Below are 24500 nucleotides of genomic sequence, written 5' to 3' on the forward strand. Positions count from 1 at the left end.
AGGCTCTGAGATGTCAAGTTGTGTTACATGTCGGGAATTCTAAATTGTCCCTCCAACCTGCATCTGAAAATGTCAGGAGAAAGGAGAAGGAGAATGATGGTCTCCTTCTGCTCTGCTGCCTCCTCTCCTGTCCTGAATGCTTCCAGTGCAAAATTTCACACGGAGGATCTTCCAAATGTTTTGATTCCTGTTAAATCACAACTCAAAACTCAGTATGTGGATACCTGATATTGGGCAGTTATATCAACCCATTAAATTAAGTAATATTATTTGCATAAATGAATTGCCACTCTGTTGTATTTAGTTTTTTGAAATCTCAGGACATTTAAAATGAATTTAATCTCCATGTCAATTTTACAAACACAATCTGGAGATTTTTGCAAACCCACCACATTAAGCAAATATTTAAATATACCATCATGCCAGTGGTGAAGTCTTCCCTGGCTGCCACTAGAAGAGCTGCCCTTAGGTCAGGGCAAGGTTAAAAGGAACAGGGCCCTGGGGAAGCAGTGAGTTCAGGGAGGGAGGAAGAGCAGAGGCAGGAGCCTAAGGCCACTGGTGAAAGAGAGTAGGATTTGCTTGCTTGCTTGCTTGCTTGCTTGCTTGCTTGCTTGCTTGTTGCATTTATATACCACCCTATATAAAATCTCAGGGAGAAGGCCTGGTTTTGTGTTACCAACAAGTTTTGCGTCACCACCAAGTGAGCCAATGACAAACACAACCGGACCTGAGATAACATAGGATCTGAGATAACATAGGCAGAAGGCAAGGGGAATGTGGTAATGGGACAGGTAGTATCAGGGGGAGTTGTAGAACATTCAAGGGAATATATGGAGAAATCTGGAAGGTTGATAATGAAGAGATGCAAGGCATAGTCAGTGAGGGCAGATGGGAAAACGGAGGTCTTTGTCATAGGAAGGCTGAGAAATGGGGAGGAAACTAGGAAAGAAAACGGGCAAAAGAGAGAGAGATGATGTGGAGAGGTGAGGAGAGGTGAGGAGGGCAAAGATTCTCATGTTGGTTCAGTATCATCAACCAGATCTTTGATGGTATATTACTAATTAAAACTAGGTTCATCATTTTTAAGACTCTGAGAGGCTGGGGGCAGAATGTTTATTTGAGCCCCACGCCCAGGCCCCCCACCCCCCCCACACACACACCTCTCTGGCTAACATACTGTGCAAAATTACACATGCAAGGGAACGTAACATTTGCACAGTTGCAGAAGAGCAGGGTTGTGCGAGCGCAAGGATTGCACAAATTGTTGTGCAATGGTGCAGCCAAACAAACGCCGTTACTGATGTATCTGATTTTTGTGTCTGTGGGAAGTCTTTCCCTATGGATAACCACGCCACCATAAACCCGTTTAGTTTCAGAAGTTTATTCTGGAGCTCAAAACGCAAAGGTGCCGCAGCGCTTCGCCTTTGCTTTTGTGCTGCAGCAGACTTCGATGTATCCGTGGTATCCAACCAGGCTCATGTGCATATGACAGCTTTGGGTGCTTGTCTCTTGCTAATCCTCAGCTAGTCTAGCCCCGGGTGGCTTTTCTTGAAAGAGACACTGGACTTCATGCCTGTGTTTGTTTTTCATTCTTGCGGGGTGGGGTGGGAGTGGGGAGGGAGAGAATTACAAGACACCAAAAGCTGAAAGACTTTGTTGATCTCGACGAAACTCTACCTGTCCACCCAAACCGCTTGCTTTACAGTTTTAATCGGGTTTGTCCTCTCGGGAGAAAGGCCCACACTCACCCTTTGAAAGACGGGAAAACTGATCCCCCCAAAAGAGGCAAAGCGGAGACATTGGCTTGCCAGACCACCTAGTGCGTCGGAAGGCCAGACAACGATCCGAACCCAAGATTTCCAGATCCCAAACTGCCCGTTGAACCAGATTTCCCCCAAGTTCCCGCAAGCTGCAGAGGCGGTTGGGTCTCTGAGCAGCAGGAGCAGCAGGTTCCATTTCCTCCTCTTCCTTAAGACCCTTTGCGTCCCAGTGGTGGCTAGCGCAGGGCCCTCTGCGCGGCTGCTCCTCCTCGGAAAGGGTTCGGCCTTTCTCCTCCCTTCGCATCGGGGTAACCTTTGGAGGGATCTCTCCAACTTCTTCAGGAAGGCAAAGCGGAGGGAGGCTGGCTTGGGAGGGGGTCCCCCCCTTTAACCCTCCCTTTGCAAAGAGAACAGGGAGCGTCCGGATCGATGAACCCCCTAAGGGCCCCCTTGTCCTTCCTAAAGCGATCGCAGAGGCCAGAGAGAGCCGAGGAGGAAGACCCTCGACCGCGCCAGACTCGCACCTCCAACGCTTCTGACGGGCGCTCCCTCCACTCAGGTAGAGGTCGCTTTGCCGCGGTGTGGGTGGGGAGCTCAAGGAAGGATCCGCGGGGGTGGGAGGGAGGGGGCTCGGCTGGATCGTGGGGAGCTGTTTGGGAGATGAGTATTTCCAAAGGGACTGGCTTCCCGTTCCCCAGCTCTTAGATTCGAATTGCGCTTACCGAAGGTAAGTATTTGCTTCAGTGCTTCCGTGGCTCGCAGATGGGAAACGGACGCGGGAAGCTGGACAGGAGGAGGGGAGCCGAGTGTGAGTTGAGAGCGGCTTAGGAGGTTGACCTTATCCCGCTTGTCTTAACCCGGAGGTAGCGCAGCAGGCTGACCTGGGTGGTGTTGGGGGAGACGCAGTTTATGGCAAAAGGAGATCAAGATCAACCCGGGACAAGCAGGACGATCTGGGACTGGGAGTCGGTCCCACTCGCTGAACTCTGCCGGGCAAGCAGGCGATCCCGTCCGAGGGAGAATCCAATGCTCCTCTCTCTCGCCCACCACATCCTTTATTTATTTATCTCTTGTAGGTACCAAGAGATGGTTTACCCCAAAGCCGATTTCTTTGGCCTCCCATTCACTCACTCACCGTTGTATTATTGCTATATTGACATCGCTATAGATCTAGATACAGAATCCTTTTACGCCTGAAATTCTGAAGCGGGGTCTCTTAAAGAAGTTTAGTTCTAGGAGATCAAAACAAGGATCGAGCAGATGCTGTTGCCTCCCGCTCTTGCTCTGGACGACACTTCGGTCTGAAACTATCCTAAGAGATAATTTTACACCGAAAAGTGCTATATTTCTCTCTCTCCCCCCCTCCCTTTCCAGTTCTTCTTCTTCCTCCTTCTCCTTCCTGCAGTCCCCATTGCCTTGATTCAGGCCTTGGTAATTAATTTGGCATTTCAGAAAAGCTCCTGGTCTGGATAAAGCCGCCATTCATCCCCCCAGCCTAATCTGAACACAATCTGGAAGAAAAGCTTTCAGAGAGACAGAAAACGCCTTTCGCTTTCCGTTCAAAAGAGCTGTCACTCCGTCGGAATAAATCGCTCCTGATTATTTCGAACCGGGGCTCCTGCCTCGTCGTTGCGCCACGAACTTTTCACAATTACTTGGCAAGAATTGTTTCTTTTCTCTCCCGCACCCTCCATTTAAAGGAAATGTTCAAATAATATTTTCTGAGAGGATGACATTTTGTTGGTATGAGGTGTGTGCGTGTGTGCGTGTGTGTGTTGTGTGTGGTGTTATGTATGTATGTTTTAAAGGATGGAAAGATGTCTTGTTTTTCCACCGTTCCTGGATGAGGGAAGGAAAAAACAATAATTGGCAGACCGATTGGAAAATAAGTGTGTTGTTTCAGAAAGAAAGACATGAGAGATGAAAAGAGTAGTAGACCGGTAGAGGCAAATAAATCCCATCCCAAACCCAAAATTCAAACCAGAATGATAATTGAACTTTTAAAATAGTTTGGGGGTTTTAAAGGGTGTCGTTCCTTGGTAGGTATAGTTACTTGTGCGGGTTGTTCTTTTTAATGTAACAAAATCTGAGGAGGGGGTGTAATTAAATACCGGCCAACAGTGCCTCTCTTCATTTCTTTACCCGCAAATATATTCAGATATTGGAAGTCCAAATGCGACCTAGGAAAGGCGAGCCCGATTTCGGTTTAGACTGGAAATTCTGAACCCAGGAATTTCCTGGAGAAGAAGTTTCTGCTCAAGGGATTACTCTCTCTCTCTCTCGTTCACTCACACACACACCACCCAGTTCTATAGTTCTATATCCAGGGCACGATCCAGCCAAGCTGAGCACGGCTCAGTTCCATAGATGTCAATGGGGAAGTGAAGCACATCTTTACAGTCCTCGGCTTGAAACCAATGGCGCTTCAAAGTGCTTAAATTGGCTGGTTTACGCGCGGGTGATGTTTTGCTATTTCCCTTTTTAACATCCCGAGGCTTTGGAGTGCTGCTGTTGCCTCGTGTACAGAATTACCCCATGGGAATCCCGCAGGGAAAGGACAGGTCGCCACTCCTGCCTAGTCGGTGCGCGGTTTGGAGGTCCCCACTGAACCTCCAGCCGGGGACGATGGAGCCTAAGCGGGGAGCCCGTGGCAAGAATAGCCCTGTGTCAACCCTGCCCCCAGAACTAGTCAGAATCCCGGCAAGAGGAGGCGTGATTTCCACCCGCCTCCTTGATTAAAGCCGGAGAGGGTCGAAAATACGGCCAGCTCCTCGCAAGGTGACGTAGATGCGGAATGCCCTCCTACTTAATGGCAGAAGGTCGAAAACCGGATCAAAAGGCTGCGGAATAAAGCTCCAAATCCCTCTTTCCCGCCAAGATCCAAACCTCATCCCTCCACATACACACGGGAACAAGTTGTATGACGGAGAAAGAATGTCGCATCTATTCCCTCAAACAATGGGGGGGGGGGCGGAACCCATCGTCCGAACCAAAAATGTCAATCTCACCATCCCTCCAGGTAGTTTTTTCCCTGGCAGGGAACACGGTGGGCTGCGCGGCGCGAAATGCAAAGGTTGGTCACGTTAAGTGTTGGGACAGAACAAACTGTAGTTGGCTGCAAACAGGTGGCCAGCGCTTGGCGGGAATTTGCAAGCACTGCTGCAGAGGGGCAGACGCTGAGAAGAGCCGCGGGTGTGTGAAGGGCAGGAGGAGAAAAAGAAGGGGTGCCCACCAGGGCCGACGGGTAGATGGAGGAGAGCGGATCCCGCTGGCTCCAAGGATCCCATTCGATCACATTAGGCCGAAGAGGCGAAGGGAAATTCTGCAACGCACTGCAGGAAGTCCTGAGTAATTTCGGCACTTATATTATCTACACTGATAATATTGCGATCACCATCGTCGACAATGGGTAGGACATTGTAGGGATACGTGTGAACGCCACCCGCACAGCAAACACTTCACCTCATTTTGCCTCGACGTGATGACTTACTGTTGGTCGTTTCCGAATGGCAGCAACGTGTGAGGGTGCTTTCCCCCCTAAAGGTTTAGATACGTCTTTAAATCTGATAGCCATGATGATAACTAAGTAGAACCTCCATGTACTGCGGTAGTATACCCTTGAATACGACACCTCTTATTCAGTATATCTGGCTGGCTGGCCAATTTAGAAAACAGATTACTCGACAACATGGACCGTTGGCCCAATCCAGCAGGGATCATTATGTTCTTGAAGATATTCGACTTTCAATCGAATAAACTCTACTGTGGCATAAAACTCAATTTTGCATTATTTTGCTCCTGATTTCAAAGATACTTAACAAAACAAAACAAAACAGAAGCTTACTCAATATATCTGACTCTTAACTTGAGGTTCATTGCTGTACCAATAGCAGCTCGTTTCCCTATGGAGCAAGCGAGGAAGCGAGGATGGCAGTGAAAGTAAACTTCCAGTTCAATAAAACAGCTGTAATGAGAATTCCCACAAACTTTGAAGAAAACCCATGCCGAACTGTGCGGTCAAACCCGCGGGAGAGGACAGACATAGCATTCCTATGAAACTGTTTGACTGAGTTCACACGTGCATGTTTTGCACGGGATGATTACAGCGTCGATTCGGATGTGTGAATAGCCATCTCAGGTCAAGTACCAGAAGCACTGCTCCGCTGTCACGTAGAAGGCAATCCCGTAAAGACGAATTTTGGACTTCTTCTGAGGCACGGAGAGTCTTACCCGCACGCAGACGTTGATGACAAGGTGCAGAATGTGGGCAGGATATATTGGGTATATTTGGTCGCGCGGTGGTATTTCGAAGTTAGGGGGAAGAGTGCATTTTTGGAAGCCTTTGAAGCTGCTATTTTGTAAGAGGGGCTCGCCTTATTTTCTAGGTCTGGGATCAAGACCCAGAACCTCGGTGGCCCCTTCAGGTACTACTAGGGCCCTCACTGGGCTTTGGGAAGCACCTCCAAAACACCAGCCCCAGAGATCCCGGCGGCAGGTGTTGCCCCACGAGTGTTTCTTAATGCTAAAACAGTGAGTTGTCATGCTTTTTAGAACTTGAGCCCTGATCACCAAGTAGAATGGTTGTGATTACATGAATATTGTAAATTATCACGGAGGTAAAGGAGCTGGATGAACAGCTAAGTTGAGGCATCACAACTATCACTTTCTCCATTTCTTAGACATTGTGGTTTACTTATGCTTCTCCTCCCCACTCCTTTGGAAAATGAGTACAGCCCATTTTGTTGAAACAACAAAGCCCCAGAAGAAACATGAGACTGCACTGCTCTGATACCTCTGCCCCTACATATTTGCTGGCAGGTGGTTAGAAATGCCCAGTGGTTTTGAATGAGGATTAGAAATGAAAAGTTAAGGAGACCCTTCCAGGTGCATCTACAACATTCTTAATGTCTCAAACATTAATTGGTGCGCTCTAGTTCTGCCCGCTGGTTTGTGGTACACTATGATTTGCTTTCATCAGAGGTTGTGTAGTCTTCTGTTACCTGAGACAATTAGAAAGGTTTGGTTCTTGAGATGTCCCGTATTAGTGGAAGTGGTTACTTGCAGCTTAATAGTACTATGATGAGTTCCAATTAATGGTCTGGGAGTAACTTAGCATTGTTGAAACTAAGCAGGTGTGGGCCTGATTGGTGTCTGAACATGAGATCATTGGGAGAAAAGTTGCTTTGAGCTTTCCAGGGAAGAGTAAATACATAAGAAATCATTATGATCTTGTATATAGTATACTTGATAGTTACTATCTGTTATACAGCAATGGCAAACAATTGTGTTAGCTAGATTCATGCCTGAGAAGTAGAATTTGAGAGACAGGGTCTGTATGTTGTTACCAGGTGCAATTTATTTAATCATAAATATCAGCCAAAGAGTAATTTGCTTCCAGAGTGGGTTGACTTATCTTTTGCTAGAATCCCTCTGGTCCATTGATGTGTGTTAAATGTACAAAGCAGACTTTTTTTCATAGTTCTTTGTGTTAAAGTGATCCTGACTATGCACTCTTGCTATGTACTCTTGCTTAAATAAGAAGTGCCTTGCTGACTTGTCAGCACCAGTCCTGTGGACCTTGGTTTAGTTTCTGCTTAGTCCTGGTTTACACATTCCAGTGATTGGAATGTAATCTGACCCCTTGGTCAAGATTTCACACATTACATTTTTAAGGTCTTTTAAGTGTACACTTTAAAAAAGCAAAATATAAATTAACAGAATTATGCCATAAAGGTACACTCCTTAGGGAGCAACTTCCTGTTGAGTGCACACAGCTCAGATCAAACTGCTTTGGTTTAAATGTGTGCCAAGCTGAAAAACAAAAACTGACTGGCAACACCACTTTCATGTAATGTGCTAAAAAAAAAAAAAGGTGGTTTCACTTTGCTTTGGAATCTCAGCTAAAAAAGAGAGCACCTTTATTCCTGATTCTGAGCATGGTCCATCTGATAAGCAAGCAGACAGTTGTGTAATACTAAACTCACACACAATTGGAAAATGATTTTAGGATTTTCAGTCTACTTTTTCAACAATACCAATGTGCTACTGATTTCTGAAAACTGAGCAGTCAGTTCTGAATTTATGTATATGAAATTGCAAGTAAATCAAGGAATAGATAATGAACTGGAAAACATCTTTATCTCAAATATTATTTACACCACATACATTTCTTATTCTGAATATACAGTATCTGCAATTGCTGAGTCAAACTAGTTTTAAGCTTACACATTCTTCTTCCAGATCTCTTAGCTGGACTGAATCATATTATTAAACAATAGGGCTGTGCATTGATTAAATTATCAGATCTGATATCAATGCAAGTGATTATTGGCTCATGCAACCAATAATTTTACCAACCAGCACTGAATAAACAAGTTTATCAGTATCAGAAGTTGATGGATCAGCCCATAGGATGTAATAGGAAATTATCAAAATTTCTATGAAAATATTGTTGCAATGGGATGAAATATTCAGGTGTAGTAAAGCTCTTAGAGTTGATGGTGGACTCATCTTAGGGCTTGATACCACCCCTATTCCATGCAGAAGTGCAAGGGTATCTGAGAAGCAGGCAGTGCCTGAAGAGGCATTGATCTGAAACAGGGATGTCAGTCATATAACTGTTCTCTCCCACCTCTCCCTGCCCCAGGATTTTCCATTCATGGCACATCATCATCAGATTCAATGACAAGCAAGTTTTGTGACATTAGCAACAGAGACAAGCAGCATGAAAACAGCCCATTTGATCACTATTTCTTGTTCAATGCAGTCCAGTATAGTACATGACATATTGTATATTGGGTGATTCCAATATTAGCAATTCTGCATCAAAACCAATACATGCAAATGTCGCCAATAGCGACTGTAGAAAATGGGACCTGATTATTGTTCCGATTCAGTGCAAGCCCTATTAAACAATTGTTTTGCCACTTATAATGGAATCAGTCATCCTCGCTGTCTTTGACCAGTCTCAAAATCAGCTCTACTGCCCTTTGGAAATGGAACCCTGGGTTCAGTGGTGTAGTGATATTGGTGGCTTCCTGTGGCTAGATTTTTTGGTGGTCCCTCATTGCTACCACCACTGCTGCCACCACTTACGTGTTGCTCACCTCCACAGTCTACCCATCCACCTGCCTGCCTCTGCAGCCCCCTTCACTGCCACTGTCACCACCAGCTTGCCTCCCTTTGCCAACTACAACATGGTATAAGGATGGGCAAATCCCTGCTATTGCTAACTGGGCAAAATGGCACCTTTTTAATGTGGTGATTCTCTTTATTAAGCAGGGAGAGCGAGTAACTGGCCCTATCCACCCCCAGCACAGGACCTCCTGTGACTATTGCTGGTGTCTATTTTAAGTTTCTTTTTAGATTGTGAGCCCTTTGGGGACAGGGAGCCATCTTGTTTATTTGTTTGTTATTTCTCTATATAAACCACTTTGAAAACTTTTGTTGAAAAGTGGTATATAAATATTTTTGTTGTTGTTATTGTTGTCACCACCCTGGCACAAGACCATTCTAGTGTAACAGGTGCCAGGGCAGTGAAGTCATTAAACTGCATCATGGCTGGCAGAGGCAAGCAGGGGCAACAGCAGTGGTGGGTGAGTGGCCATGCCACGGAAGCAGGTGAGTGGCAGGTGGGTGGGGGTTGTGGAGGCAAGTGAGCATGGCGGCTCCCTCCCCCTGGCCCCAATCTGTGTCCCGTGTGCAGAGCACACATCTGTTCAGTTATGGGTCTGCCCCTGCATGGATCTTCTTCAACGAGGACATTTATCTAGTCATGAAGGTGCCTCAGATGCTAGCTTAAAAGCTTACTGTAAAAGTGAATCCAACCTGTATGGGGCAAAGGTATTCCATTCTGAGTGGATGACAGAGGAACTACATTTTAGTGAAGCCCTAACATGGAAATAGTGGTTCAGACTGAAGCACTGTGCTATTAGTCCAAAGCCTGCGGGAAGAGGATATGGCAAATGGTGACCTTCACTTTAATTTCCATAATTGGAATCCAACAGGAGTAAATAAACCATTTGCTATCAATTGCTACTTCTCAATATTTCAGTGAAAATGGAATATGGAGTGAACTTCATGCTAAGCCAGCTTCATGCCAAGCCAGCTTCACGTTCTTTCTTGGTGGAAGAACTGGGTTGGCAGACATGGGAAATTATTAATAATTACATTTGTTGCCTGATCTTCTCCAAAGGGGCTCAGAGCAGAAGTTTAGTTTCATAATAAGCTTGTGAGTTAGGTTAGGCTGAAAGATAGGACCACCTCTGAGAGACAAGCCACCCAATGTGTAGGCAACTGGAGCTGCCTACTTCTATCCAGTCGCATCCACTACAATGTAACCCTGGCTCTCTCAGGCATGGGAGATGCATCTTCCTCTATGGCAGTATTTTTCAAACACCAGGCCATGGACTGGTGCTGGTTTGTGGCAACATTAGCCTGGTGTCCATATCAATTTGGGAAAGTAGCCAGTCAGTTCCTGGAATCAAAAAGATTAAGAAACCTTTTATCTTGCATTGATTGATAGAAGGTATATGTGAGTTGGCATTTGCTCCTAACCTGGTTCAGAAGTCTAGGAAAACACTTTCTCCCAAATAACTGATCTGCATCACTTATCCTGATGGCAACTGTGTAAAGAACTCTGGAAAGCTAGCCATGTAGCCAATAACATACCCCACCGCATCTCTCTCTCTCTCTCTCTCTCTCTCTCTCTCTCTCTCTCTGCTTATGTGTGTGTGTGTGTCCACCAACTGAGAATCACACTTCATTCATCTGACAATGCCATAATAAATGCAAATGTTCTGCTTCTTAAGTTGCTACTGGACTGTAAGAAGAATAACGGTGCTTAACTATAACTGCTATTTTTTCAGAGTGGCAACATATATGCACTGAATACAATGTCTATTGGCATGTGCAAGACTTTGGCACAGTTCCACATTATATTTGCATAATTAGAAAAATGCTGATTAAGAAGATGGTAGCATAAAGTGAGGAGTGGACATAAGTGGCTGGCAATCAATATTGCATTCATATAACATTTGGATTTTATTTCCAATGTGAGTGTCATGCATTGGTCAATTTAATCATGTTGCACATGACCTACAGCATTTTGAGTTTCGCTTTTGTCCTGCCTTCTGCACTGGTGTAAGTGACTTTTCTAAATCATGGATATTACTTGAAGGTGGACCTCACTGATGTCCATGAGACCTATGTCCATCTAATATTTTTAAGATCAGGATCACTCACATCTATGTTAAAAGGATATCACAAAAGGTGGGTTATCATGTGGGTGGTCTGTCCCCCACATTTTCAGTACCCAAAGCTTGGGGCGGGAGGATGCTCGAAACTATAGTCTTTATTTTAGTTCCCATCCTTGGGATCCAACTGGAGTAATAAATCATTTGCTATCAATTGCCACTTTTCAATATTTCAATGAAAGTAGAAATATTTCAATGAAAATGGGGTGACAAATGGACCAGGCATTTATAGTCCCTCAATACACATTCACCGTGGTGCACCCTGTCACTACTAGATTTCTTAAAAGACATTTGGCTTAGTTTTCTCTCTCCCTTTGAAAAGGTAAAATATGGCAAACCATTTGTTATATTGTATCTGTTGACTATAAGGCCCTTGGAGAGGCATGGGGAAATTCATGGTGTTTGGACAAGACAAACATTGCTTCATCCTTAAACAAAGCTCCCTAGAGGTCAGCTTGGTTCATCCCATTACTGCAGCCAAGAAGCAAGAAATATCAGGATGATGTGCAAATCAGGCCCCTTTAATGGAGGAAAGGAAAGGAAAGGAAATCTCGCATACAAGTAGGCAGGCAGGCAAACAGGAAAGTATGAGGAGGCCTCCCATGTTCATTGTGCACCTTTCCCTATTATCTCACTAAGCACAGAGGAAGTAGGAGCCTAACTCAGGATGCATATGGAAAAATTAATAATCTCTCTCTTTCTTTAAGCCCAGTCAATGAGGTTCAAGCATTCAAATTGGACAGATATCAAGTAATTGGTTCATAGTCAGAGAAAAGTGGCTGCATTTAGTGGGGTGGGGTGGTTTTTATTTTATTTTTAAGATCAGGAGGGTGTAACTACGACTATTATTATTTACATTTTACATTTTATATCCCACTCTTCCTCCAAGGAGCCCAGAGCTCCTTGTACTACTTAAGTTTCTCCTCACAACAACCCTGTGAAGTAGGTTAGGCTGACAGAGAAGTGACTGGCCCAGAGTCACCCAGCTAGTATCATGGCTGAATGGGGATTTGAACTCAGGTCTCCCTGGTCCTAGTCCAGCACTCTAACCACTACACCACGATGCCTGTAATGTTCCCTGGAGCTCCCCACATATATGCAGCTAAATCTATTATTTCCCCAAATTAACTGTCCAGAATCCATCCAGCTTAGGCATGGCTGAATTAAATCAACTTTTCCTCCAATCTGATCATACTGAGTATGTAGAAGTGTATGTAGAAATGTTCAGTATGTATTAGCTTGTACAAATGTTCAGTATGTATTAGCATGTACAAATGTTCAGAATGTATTAGTGTTTAGAATTACCATAGGTGTGGTTTGCACCTATTCAAACAGCAGACATTTAATTTAGAAATAACTGAAGTACATTGTTAATTTCCGTACTGTCCACACAGCCGGCTGATTTTATTCCCCACTGTGTTTTCAACACAGTGCAGAAGTGAAGTAAACTATAGTTACTTGAGAAAATTGATGCCAAGTGACCTCTGTAGTTCTTATCACAACTCTGTAATGTAGATCAGTATCATCATAATCATCATCATCACCAGGGGCGTAGCAAGGTTGGAGTGGGCCCAGAGACAAGATTTTAAAATGAGAGGCCCCCCTCACTGAATATACAACTGAAGGAAGCCCGGGCGGGTGTGCGGCTGGGGGAGTCAGTCATGTGACTTGCCTCTTGGAGGCCCCCCAAGGCAGTGGGCCCCCAGACAACTGTCTCCCCTTGCCCTGTTATAGTTACGCCCCTGATCATCACCACCACCATCATCATCCTTTAAACCAGGGTGTCTCTTAGCCATTACAATATACTAGTTCTGACTTAATTATCTCATTTCTAAGTTTACCTGCCAGGTAGTATTCAGCATGTGGAAGAAAGGGAAAAACTAGCCTTACTTCACCAGTGTGGTGACGTATGGCCAGTGTGGGGGAGGAGGTGGGGTTCCAAATTAGAGACATTTAACATTTCGAGATACAAACAGAGATTTCAGAGAAACCCTGGGTCACTTATCTGGGATAGATGTTTTAATGGACACCATTGTTGTGAAATGGGGACCTGGCATCTTTACACTGGGAACTGAATATAGGTTGTGTTTTACACCAGGAAATGAATGTATTATTTTGTGAGCTGCCCTGAGCAGCATTGTACTGAATGGGCAGGAGATACAGTATATATGGTACAAATTTTGCATAGTGGCCAAGAGACTGAGACATGAATCAAGACTTCCTCCGTTTGAATCTTGCCTCTGCCATGAAATCACCAAAAGACTTTTAGGCAAGCCCCCTCACTCTCAGTTTCATCTTTCCAGCTGCAATGAGGGATAATAATACTTTGCTTCCAGGGTTGCAAGGATTTCAACAGTGCTTGTGAAGTGCTTTGAAAACTCAGAAGGGCTATACAAATGCTAAGCAATAATGATACCTGCAACATAGCTGTCCAGCTCTCTCCCGCAGTCCTGAACAAACTCCCTTGTATTGCACCCCAAGGGCTGTATGGAGAACAAGTGAGCAACTGAGACCAACTGGTCCGCTTTGAGGTGCTGGTTGGCTGCATGGCAAGGTCCTTGGTGAGAAGCAGCTCCTGTCACTTGGGGGAACTGCTGGACTTAGGGGTACAGCAGGCGTCCACAACTATTAATACTGGTTAGCTCCAGATGCAAGGCTAAATTGACCACTGGCTAAGCATGATGCAGAATAAAGTCCAAAAAGATTGGGGGATCTGTTGGGAGTGCAATGAAAGTACGGAAGAACTCCTGTTTACAGAGGTGTGAGCACCAAGTTAAGCTCACACCAGTCACATAACCCTTTGGCACCTAAGTGTAGGCGATGGTGCTGAGCAAACTTCTATCTCTTGCCCCTTGTGAGGCATTAGGAAGCAGACTCTGCCTGCTCTGGGATACAAGCCAGCCCCTTGCAGACCTTTAGGGAACTGCTGAGTGCCTGAGCCCGGCAGGGTGTGAATTCTGAGAGGAATTCGAGTGTAAAAGACACCCATGAAGGGGCGGTCGATAAAATGGAGTCGTCATCATCATCATCATCTTCAGATTCCAAACAATGTCCCAGTTTAAAAAAACCAAACAAACCCTAAATAATCTAGTTAAATTAAATCATGCTCCAAGATTAGGAGTGTTGGGGTCGGGGTGGGGAGATTAAAGAGGTACAGGCGCTAGACTGATGCTGTGTGGTGGATTTCCCCCCACACCGTTATGGATCCCGAGGAAGGGAGAATGGGCACAAATTAGGCCCTCTATACCAGAGGCTTAACTCCATATTTCCCCCACTTCCGGTGTGCAATAAAATACATTCCAGGTCCCCCCCTCCCGTCCACCGCGTTTCTCGGGCTGCTCAATTCTATACACGTTTATTCAGAAGTAAATCGCGCCGAATGGAATGAGACTTATGCCGAAATGAGTGGCTAGGACTCATTAATAAATTCGAAGAATTTCTGTACATTCATCCGCCCTCCCTCTCGGGATTGTCAAGTAAATCTAATCCCTCTCACCTAAATTCACCAGACAACACATGTCTGTTTGAAGCAAGAGAGGAGAAGAAAGCTGCTTGAAGCCTTTTCAAGCCAAATCAGACAGTTTACTTCGGAAGGGGAGCCAGTTGAGTGCCGGTTCAGAGATGGGGCAGAAGTCAGAAGTTCCTGCCAAAAAATATGCAGTACGGGGTTTTTGTCCCTTCGCTTGTTGCTTCCTGAATAGACGTACAGCGCCGAGCGCATCACGGGCGCTAAATTAAGCAGTAAATAACAGAAACAGAACACGGCCCCGAGGCAGACAGTCTCCCCCCAACCCCTCGCCAGGGGTCCCTTCATTTCTACTTTTGGGATAGCACTCTGAGACAGTTGGCAGTGTAAGACAACAAGTGTATGTGGAGGAATCTCTCTCTCTCTCTCTCTCTCTCTCTCTCTCACACACACACACACACACACACACACACACACCCTTTCACTTAGTTCTGGTTTTCAGTTCAAGATTTTATGCGTACAGATGGAGTACGAGAGGCATTCAACAGTAGGTCCTATTTGCGAGAGTCCGACCCCTAGACCAGCCGCATCTGGAGGTTTGCTCGGGGAAGAGATTGGCGGAGCGAGCGACAGTATGGGAAAAGCTAGCATGCTTGCTCTTTGCTTAAAGAACTTTGTGTACGTTGTGGAGTCTTGAGATCTGTCGGGTTTGTTTTTATATAAAGATGATTATGCGGATATCCAGGATAGCCAATATATTTATACTTCAGCCCCAAATAAATTGAGTTTGAATTTGAAATAATCCCCACTGATTTTGATCGAAGTTCAAAGTAATTAAGGCTGACATTCTTACCTGGATGTAAGCCCCACTGAACACTGTGGGACTTCCGATTAAACGTGGTTAGGCTTGTGCTGTTAAGATTCTGTCTCTAAGTCTAAACACAGTCACTTGGAAGTAAGTTTTATTAATTTCCCTGGAACACTTATTTCCAAGCGAGACACACCTTTACAATAGGAGTGTCACCAGTACTCAGCTATATAACTCAGGCTATTTATTATTATTATTAATAATAATAATAATAATAATAATAATAATAATAATATTTTGATTTCTATACCGCCCTTCCAAAAATGGATCAGGGCGGTTTACAAAGAGAAATAATAAAGAAATAAGATGGATCCCTGTCCCCAAAGGGCTCACAGTCTAAAAAGAAACATAGATGCACACCAGCAACAGTCACTGGAGGTACGGTACTGTGCTGGGGCTGGATAGGGCCAGTTACTCTCCCCCTGCTAAATAAAGAGAATCACCACGGTAAAAGGTGCCTCTTTGCCCAGTTAGCAGGAGATTTATTTGTTTTTGTTTTTGTTTTAAAAATCCAACCTTGAAAAACTGCAAGCAAAAATTATTTCCTATTTCTAGGCAGGCATCTTAGGTGGAGCTGGCAAGAAATGTACATATATTGTATGGGCGGGGGAGAGTGGGATTGTTGGAAATAAACGGAATAAATTGCAGATTGTATTTTAAGAGAGGGTGTTTTGGAGATCTGTTTACAAGATCACCGATTGTTTTCTAATTACAACGTTATTTATCGTTGAAAACATCCTGGGATTATCCAGATTGTTCACAGTAATGCAGTCACCATACCTTCTTAACATGAGGTGCAGATGGTGTAAAACCTCCAGCGCCATCCAACCAAAGCAAGCACTGAGTGTCGTGAAGCCTTCAAGGTGAACGAGTTGGCGCGCACTTAAGACTGAAGACCTCCTAGGAGATTCAGATCGGCAGGAAATCCCACAAAGTTCAGCGGAGCTTATCCAAATGTAAGCGTTCATAGGACCGCAACCTATGGACTCAGTGAGGTTTACTGCTTGGCAAACATTATTTCTTATTCTTATTCTTATTCTTATTCTTATTATTAATTATATTTATTTATTCGATTTCTATACCGCCCTTCCAAAAAATGGATCAAGGCGGTTTACACAGAGAAATAATAAAGAAATAAGATGGATCCCTGTCCCCAAAGGGCTCACAATCTAAAAAGAAACATAAGATAGACCCCAGCAACAGGAGGTCTGTGCTGGGGGTGGATAGGGCCAGTTACTCTCCCCCTGCTGAATAAAGAGAATCACCACGTTAAAAGGTGCCTCTTTGCCAAGTTAGCAGGGGTTGCTAAGGATCGTGGTAAGAACATGTTCCATTTCCCCCTCTGCAACAATAATACTTGACTTTAACTAGATCATATAGCTAGATTTTCTACTGCGATTAGTCGATTAATATCTTTACAATTAACTAATTAATAGTTCAACTAAGTCGGAATGAGAGATTGAGCGCGGCGAAGGGCGGGGCGGGACTCGGGCCTCTTAAACAGAGCATCTACGTTCTGCGATTTGGAATAAAGTAACTGGATGAGAAGCAGGTACACGTGTGTCAGCGTCGGCTGCGCGCTGGAACTGGGAGATTATCTAATAACGTTGACCTGATGTTCTCTTTGGAATGCTGTCCGTGCTGCAACTTAGCGACCCCCACACTGCGCCGCGAACCTCTGTATTGACTGCTCGGTTTATTCATTCGGATAGTTTGGTGACAAACGCCTTTCCATTTACAAGCCAGAGTATTCAGCATGCCCGGAGTCGGTGGCGGGTTGAGGCTCTACAGTGTAAACGGATTTTCAAGGGCGAGTTTCACCCCAACAACTAAGACCAACGTTTCTGTCTCTCGGCCACTCTGGGTGTTAAATCAGTGCAGGAAGACTTGGAAGATGGTGCTCTTGCCATCAGTTTCTATGCTGTCCGTGGCCCCTGCGGTGATCTTGTATGCATTTGAGCTTGGCATCGACGCGTCTCAGACTGCACCTTTTTCATTCATGGCCTTTGGGTCTCGCTGTTCACCCTCCTGCCAACTGCGGATAAAACGTTGTGTGAATGTGGTGAAGCGGACTCTAGTTACTAGAAGCTTATAGCAGCACTATAATTTGTTTAGTCTTTATTATGATGCCACAAAACTTCCCGCTATGTTTGCTGTAACACCGCTGCCCCTCTGGAATTGCAAGAAGTTTGCATTGTTTCTTTGATCACTTAACGAACTTCCCAAGGCAAGAGTTTAACCAGCGATAAAACGCAGTTCCTATCCTTGACTGGAAAGTCAAGTCCTAATGGCCTGACCTATCTTGGCCACCCTTTTTGTCCCTCTCCGAGTGTGGATAGGTGCGTTTCCCCTTGGTACGAGATTCTCCGAACTACGGGCGCGGCTCCTCCTTTGTCCCTCCCGTTCGATTCCCACGAGGAGCTGCGGCTAGATGCCGTCGTGTGCGCGTGTGGTGGTGCAGCGGTGCCCCAGCCCAGCCTTTCAAGGGTGGTCGGCCTTCACTGAAGTGGCTGCTCATGGGAGAAAATACCACCCACTCCCAGTCTAACTAAGGACATTTGGGTTGGTGGCGCTTAAGCCTGGCCAATGGGTTGGCTTGAAAAGAAAGATGAGAAAGAAGGAGCCTGACTTCACGAGTGGAGACGAACTGCGGTGTTCAAGGGGGGCAGGCGGGCTGTTTGGACTGTCTGAATAACGAATGTGAGTGTGAGGAACTTGTTCTAGTCAAGTTCCCAATTTCACCATAGGGAGGGGAAAGTCCTCCTCTTATACCAATCGCGTCTGCCTATACGTTGTTACGTTTGCATAGCGCCTAGACAACTTTGGGCACTTTTTAATTTAATGTTTAATGAAAGTGCCTCTGGACATGTAGAGTGCCTTCCCCACTTCACTGAACAACTTCAGCCTGTCCCCACCCAGTTACAAACAATCAAAACCCAGGGCTTCCTTTCATGCTGGAGGTGTGGGTTCCCACGCAAGTTTGGTCCCCTGCGCTGCAGCCTTAGAAAAAGATCCAAAGGTGGTGGGGGTGATGGGGAGTGCGTGTCTGATTTTAGCACTTTATAGCTTCCAGTCTCAGCAATGATAAGACCGGGCAGCCACTGGGAACACCCAATCTACAGGGATTCTTTTTCTCTCTTGCGGGCGCGCGCGCACATGCACACAATCAGCTACCGATCTTCATTGTTTTGTAATGGAATACAAACCTCCTCCTGTGTCTAACACTTCACTGTTCAGTCCTTGGGTGCCGATTGTGAAGTTGAGAAAGGTAGGGCCTACTTGGATGAGACTCTGAGATTTCACCATACAAGTCCTGGAGTTTACCAAGACAACATGAATCGTACTAGAATGCCAAATAATTGTAGTGAGCACACAGTTATTGATACATAATAAAAGGCAGCTGAATTTCTTATGTAAAAGTATTCGAAGACGACGACGCAGACGACGAGGACAAGAAGATATAAGTTTTTCAGATTTAGAGAGCACACCGGTTGTCAGAATTTGACAGCCAACAGTTTCAATCAGCAGGGTTACAAATCTGCTTTAAACATAGAAGGAAAGGAGAGGAGAGGCGAGGCGAAGCAAGGCAAGGAAGAGATAGGGATAGGTGAAAGAAAATCATCTAGAAAATCATCTTGGTTACTCAGATAAAACTCTAATTTGCCAGAAGCAACCAGTCAGCAGGATATTTAAAGAGTATTGGACAAATTTGCATGGCTAATGTTGAGATGTGCAAGCAACAAACATCTTTCCCTCCTTTCATGTTTAATTCGCCCGGCAGGGAGGAAGGATGAGGACTGAAGGTTTGCAGGACACGTGCTTCGTGGGGCTAAGCATTTACCGGTAGGTATTCCTGCTGGCCGGGGAGTTTGGCAGTGAAGTCGGAAGGGTGTGTGAGAGAGTATAAATGAGTGGGTGGGTGTACACAGGAGCCTAAGTGTGTGAGAGACTAAGTGAAAGAAACTGTGTGCGGCAGAGAGCATTTTCGGCGAATAATCTTACGGCTCTTTTGAACCTCTCTGGGGCTAAGCGTTTACCGAGAGGCCCGTGTGCTCTTGGGAAGATTTGACTTTACCTGGAGAGGGCAAGAAGATGGTCGCCATCTCTCTGGGATCAGCACCCTCCTCCTCCCCGCCCCCCACCTTAGAAGGGCTGCTTCCGAGAGAGTCCTCGCAAGTAAGCTAGCTTAGCCCAGCCAGATCGGTATTTCTGAGTTGTGCGAAATTCTTTCGGGGACCTGCTCTGTCTGCTCCAAACTCCTCTTACTCCGGACTCCGCCAGGGGCAGCTATTCTCTACCTATGCCCGAACTCCGGGCGTCAGTCACCCTTCCAGAGCAACAGCAGATAAGCTCCGTATTTGCACAGGAGAGAGACTTTAGCGGGTAACCTGAGATACAGTAGAGACACCCCCCCCCCCACACACACACACTTCTTGTCTGGGCTGGGGAACCTCGGCGGCAGCCCCAGCTCCTCCCGCTCACTCGGACTTCTCCCTGCCTGTCTGCACAAGTCCGGCCCCCTCTGGGGTGAGCTCTGGCAAGGGCCTGATCCTGCCATCTTTGGGGCACTCCCCCTTCCTGCTCCTCCCGCAGGCTCCTCCTCCTCCCGCCAGTGCTTCACGGCCGCCCCCGCCCCGTGTCCTCCCATCCCGCCAGTGGATGTCGTTGTTTCTTCCCCCGCGCGAGCCCACGGGGTGTCACTCCTCCGGGATGACCTCAACCTCGGCCCAAGCCTGGCACTTCACTCGCTCCAGGCAGCCACGGAGTCTGGCCGTTCACTGGGGCCGGACGATGGGCACCGGCTGGGACCCCTGAGCCATTCCAGCCCGCCGGGAGCTGCCTGCGGAGCGGCCGAGAAAACCAACCAACTTCCCTCCCTCCAGCTCCTGCCAAGCCAACTAAGGTAGCACGCGCAGCTCGAGAGGGACGAGGGGGAGAGAGCTTGCTGGCAGCAGTGCAGCCCATGGGAAATTCGGAGGCGGATGGGAGAGCATCGGCGCTAGGGGACCCCGGGAGATCCTCCGCGCTCCTCCTGCCCTTGGAGCAGAGCAGGGGCCGGGGGGAGCGCTGGCTGCTGCTAGGGACGAGGAGGAAACCTACCTCGCCGGCTGGAACTGAGCCGGGATCCCCGCGCGATCCTCGTGGTTCCTCCTGGAGGAGGAACGGGGACTTCTCTGGGTCGGGAGTGCCTTGATCTTGAACCCTCTCCTGCCACTCTCTTAAGGAGGGTGTCTCCCGTTCCCGAGATCTGATAAATACACTCAGATGGGGTCTCCAAAATGGTTCTACTGTCACCTTTTCCCAGTGAGGGGAGCGCGTTTTCCTGCTTGGAGAAGGGCCCCGTGTATTTGCAGAGCTCGCTGCCTTGGCTTCTACAACTGAGTCCAACCCACGTCAGGCTTTCATTTGAATAATCATGCCGAGACCCCATCTGCAGATCTTGACCTGTCTCTTGCTAAGCGCTGTCTAATGTATGCAAGCGTACTTGGAAGTAAATGCCACTATCTTCGATTGGACGTTGCGTTATTACGACTGCATGCATCCTTAGCTGAACCGGGTTCGTGATTGACTTGCAAGGGTGTTCCACTAGGCTCAGCCCCGGTAGCTTAGATAGAGCTGAGACTAGTGCCTCCCCCGCCCCTTTCTCTCATTCATCCGTTTGCAGCCAGAACCACAAGTCTCAGGTTAGCCGAATCACTGCAGGGCTGCGACCCGAAACCACTTACATGGAAGGAAGGGAGTTTCTCTGAAAGAACTTCCAAAAGAGTAGCTGCGGTAATGTGGTACCAAACACTCTGTTGCTCCTTGAAGACTAGCATGAATTTTTCCGGAGTAGAGTTCAGAGAAGTAAGAGTCTTAGACAGCGAAATGTTCCAGTTAGGGCTGGCCTGGCCCTGTGTGAGATAAGGTCGTGGGTTGGGCCCGTGCTCATCCATTTCCCATTTCCTTACTTAATGTGTTTCCTTTCCTCCCAGATGAACCTTTTGCCTCTAGCAAACACGGTTTGTTTTCAGAACCAAACAAATGATCACATAGACTCCTCTTCAGAGTCACACGAATTAAATGTAGGCCTTACTGAGACTGAAGTCAGGAGATCCACTGAAGAAGTGGATGTTCTGCGGCGATGGCTGGCCCTTGGCCTGAATAAATCCAAGTTCAGAAGGGCCGGCCAATGTGTGAGGAGTGTCGGGGTTCCAAGGTGCGTTTAGGGAGTGCAGAGAATTACTTTTGAACAGACTACTAGAAGCGTGTCTTTCTGGTCCCCATGGAACCCATGTCCAGCAGAGTAGGACTTGCAACAGGCTTGTCTTTGCTTCTTTAACCCGCCTCTCAGCAACCCTTCGCAGAAAATCCCAGAGCCAACTGGAGTTAGGCAGATTCAGTCCCACGGAAACAGACTTCCCATTGCGCGGAAACAAACCCCAGGGATTTCCGTGGAATGCACTTGCGCACAATAGATGGATCTCAGAGGTTTCCACAGAACTTCTTTTGCCTCCGGTGTTCAAGAGCGGAGTAGGGCGGACCTCACCTGAAACGACGTGGGTGAGGCAGGCTGCCACTCTCTGACTGCTCTTGCCCGGACACTGGATCCCTTCGCCGTCCCTCCCGGCCGGCAGCAATCCTAAGCAACCAACTAGGAAGGAATGGAGCTTATTCTGGAGGAAACACTTTACGCTGGGGGATGAGTGGGTGGGTGGTGGTGTCGCCCCCTTTCTCCCGAGGACTTCTAAAAAGAGAGGTGCGGGTGCTCTCAAGCCTGACTGGCAATGCTCACTCTTTGTCTTGAAAGACCCTGGTGTGTGTGTGTGTGAGAGAGAGAGAGAGAAATAGATAGCAACTCAGAATAACGCTTGATGAAGTGGGCTCCAGTTGTTAAATTCTTGGGCTTTTACCCATTCCGGAAGTGTGAGAGTTGCTGAGCGATGGACATGCGCTCTGCACACCCTCAGAAGCACTTTCCACTTGAGTATGACTTCGCATGTTTCAGGGCTGAACGCCCCGGTCTTGGGCTTCGTAGTCAGTCCCATTCTGAAGGGACACCCTGCGGCTTCATCCAATGAAGTGGCACTTTTCGAAAGCGAGGCGGGCAGGGGCTGCCGTACAGTGGCTCGCTCCCTGCCGCCGCCGCCGCCTCCTTCTCCTCCTCCTCCTCCTCACAGGTTCCTTCCCGGCCCGCGCGTGCAGTGCCACTCCCTCTTGCTCTCTGCCAGCCCCATCCGCCAGCCTCTTAAACCTCAGGCAAGCGCGTAGGTTCGCGCCGGGGAACGCCAGCGAGAGCTCACACCCCTGTGTGTGGCACTGACATTCGCTCACTGGCCAGTGGCAGCAGACGCCCCGTTGCTTTCTGTGGAGTTTGCGTCGAAGTCAGCGGTACTTGTGGCTTGCTAGGCACTCACGCTCTCGCTCTCTTTCTCTCTCCCCCTCACAGGCTCCTCTTGCCGCCCTTCTCGCGCGCCCGCCCGCAGCTCCTGAGGCAGGCAGGATGTCCCCGACAGGTTGGGAGGCGCTGGTGGCGCTGGCGGCGGTGGCGTGCCTGGCGGAAGGCGTGCGCGGCGGCTACGGCTTGAGCATGTTCGCAGTGCAGACGGCGCCGCAGCCGGATCCCTGCTACGACGAGAATGGGCAGCCGCGGCGCTGCATCCCGGACTTCGTCAACGCCGCCTTCGGCAAGGAGGTGAAGGTGTCGAGCACGTGCGGCCGCCCTCAGGCGCGCTACTGCGTGCTGGCCGAGAAAGGCGAGGAGCGGAGCCGCACGTGCCACCTGTGCGACGCGGCCGACCCGAAGCGCGCGCACCCGGCCTCCTACCTGACGGACCTCAACAACCCGCACAACCTGACGTGCTGGCAGTCGGAGAGCTTCGTGCAGCACCCGCTCAACGTGACGCTGACACTGGCGCTGGGCAAGAAGTTCGAGGTGACCTACGTGAGCCTGCAGTTCTGCTCGCCGCGCCCGGAGTCCATGGCCATCGCCAAGTCCATGGACGGCGGCAAGACGTGGGTGCCCTTCCAGTTCTACTCCACCCAGTGCCGCAAGATGTACAACAAGCCCAGCCGCGCCGCCATCACCAAGCAGAACGAGCAGGAGGCCATCTGCACCGACTCGCACACCGACATGCGGCCGCTGGCCGGAGGCCTCATCGCCTTCAGCACCCTCGACGGCCGGCCCTCGGCGCACGACTTCGACAACTCGCCCGTGCTGCAGGACTGGGTCACGGCCACCGACATCAAGGTGGTCTTCAGCCGCCTGCACACCTTCGGCGACGAGAACGAGGACGACTCCGAGCTGGCGCGCGACTCCTACTACTACGCCGTCTCCGACCTGCAGGTGGGCGGGCGCTGCAAGTGCAACGGGCACGCCTCGCGCTGCGTCCGGGACCGCGACGACAACCTGGTCTGCGACTGCAAACACAACACCGCCGGGCCCGAGTGCGACCGCTGCAAGCCCTTCCACTACGACCGGCCCTGGCAGAGGGCCACCGCCCGCGAGGCCAACGAGTGCGTCGGTGAGTGGAGCCAGCCCGCCCGGCCGGGCGCGCCTGCTTTCCTCTGGGCTGTTCCTCGCTTGCTTGCCTGACAAGAGGTGACTTGGCACGTGTGGACGGGTTGTGACAGATCTCACACCACCACAGGGAGCACGTGCAGATAACCTCCGGCGCCATGTTTTTGGGGGATCACACTTTTTTTTGCGGGGGGGGGCAAATATATGCAACACCCCTCTCCCTCACACGCACTCCGCCTGGGTGGGAGGTGCGTGTGTTCATTTAGTAGGAAAAGACGAAGGGCAGTCTGTACGTGATCAGAGGCTCTCTGCCATGTATTTATTTTCAAGCTTTTTATCTCGCCTTTCCTCAAGGCGCCTTATACACAATTTTAAACAGTGTCAGCAGTGTGGCTTAGTATTCTGGCTCTGACTTCGAGCATTAAAATTACGTCCGGGCGCTGAGTTTACTCAGATTGTTCCTGTTTTAGATACCTTCAACCTAATCCCAACTGTGGTCATCCTGCGACCTGGAAAAATTGCCCCCAAAGCCTCAGATAGGGGGCCGCTGATTCACTGGAATGTGTGAACACCACTTAGCACAAACTCCCATATCTCTTCACAAGTGCCAAATCTTGGGGCGGCTGAGTCCTGGTTCAAATCAAATTATCGC

General features: G+C 48.0%; 1 protein-coding gene across 4 annotated transcripts in view; it reads left to right on the top strand.

The window, feature by feature from the left end:
* The first annotated feature begins 2209 nt into the window (after positions 1-2209).
* NTN1 (netrin 1) overlaps positions 2210-24500 on the top strand; it is a 228543-nt gene continuing 206252 nt past the window's right edge. For 2 of the 4 annotated variants that reach the window (XM_053293536.1, XM_053293540.1), the window contains exons 1-2: positions 19977-20251; positions 22778-23852. In XM_053293536.1, coding sequence (XP_053149511.1) covers positions 22832-23852 — 1021 coding nt within the window. In that variant the 5' untranslated portion in view covers positions 19977-20251; positions 22778-22831. Of the gene's footprint in view, positions 2320-2392; positions 2488-19976; positions 20252-22777; positions 23853-24500 lie in introns of those variants that run through there. The other 2 variants (XM_053293539.1, XM_053293538.1) reach the window with 2 other exon arrangements.

This window comes from Hemicordylus capensis, chromosome 2 (genome assembly GCF_027244095.1).
Source record: "Hemicordylus capensis ecotype Gifberg chromosome 2, rHemCap1.1.pri, whole genome shotgun sequence".
NCBI lineage: Eukaryota > Metazoa > Chordata > Lepidosauria > Squamata > Cordylidae > Hemicordylus > Hemicordylus capensis.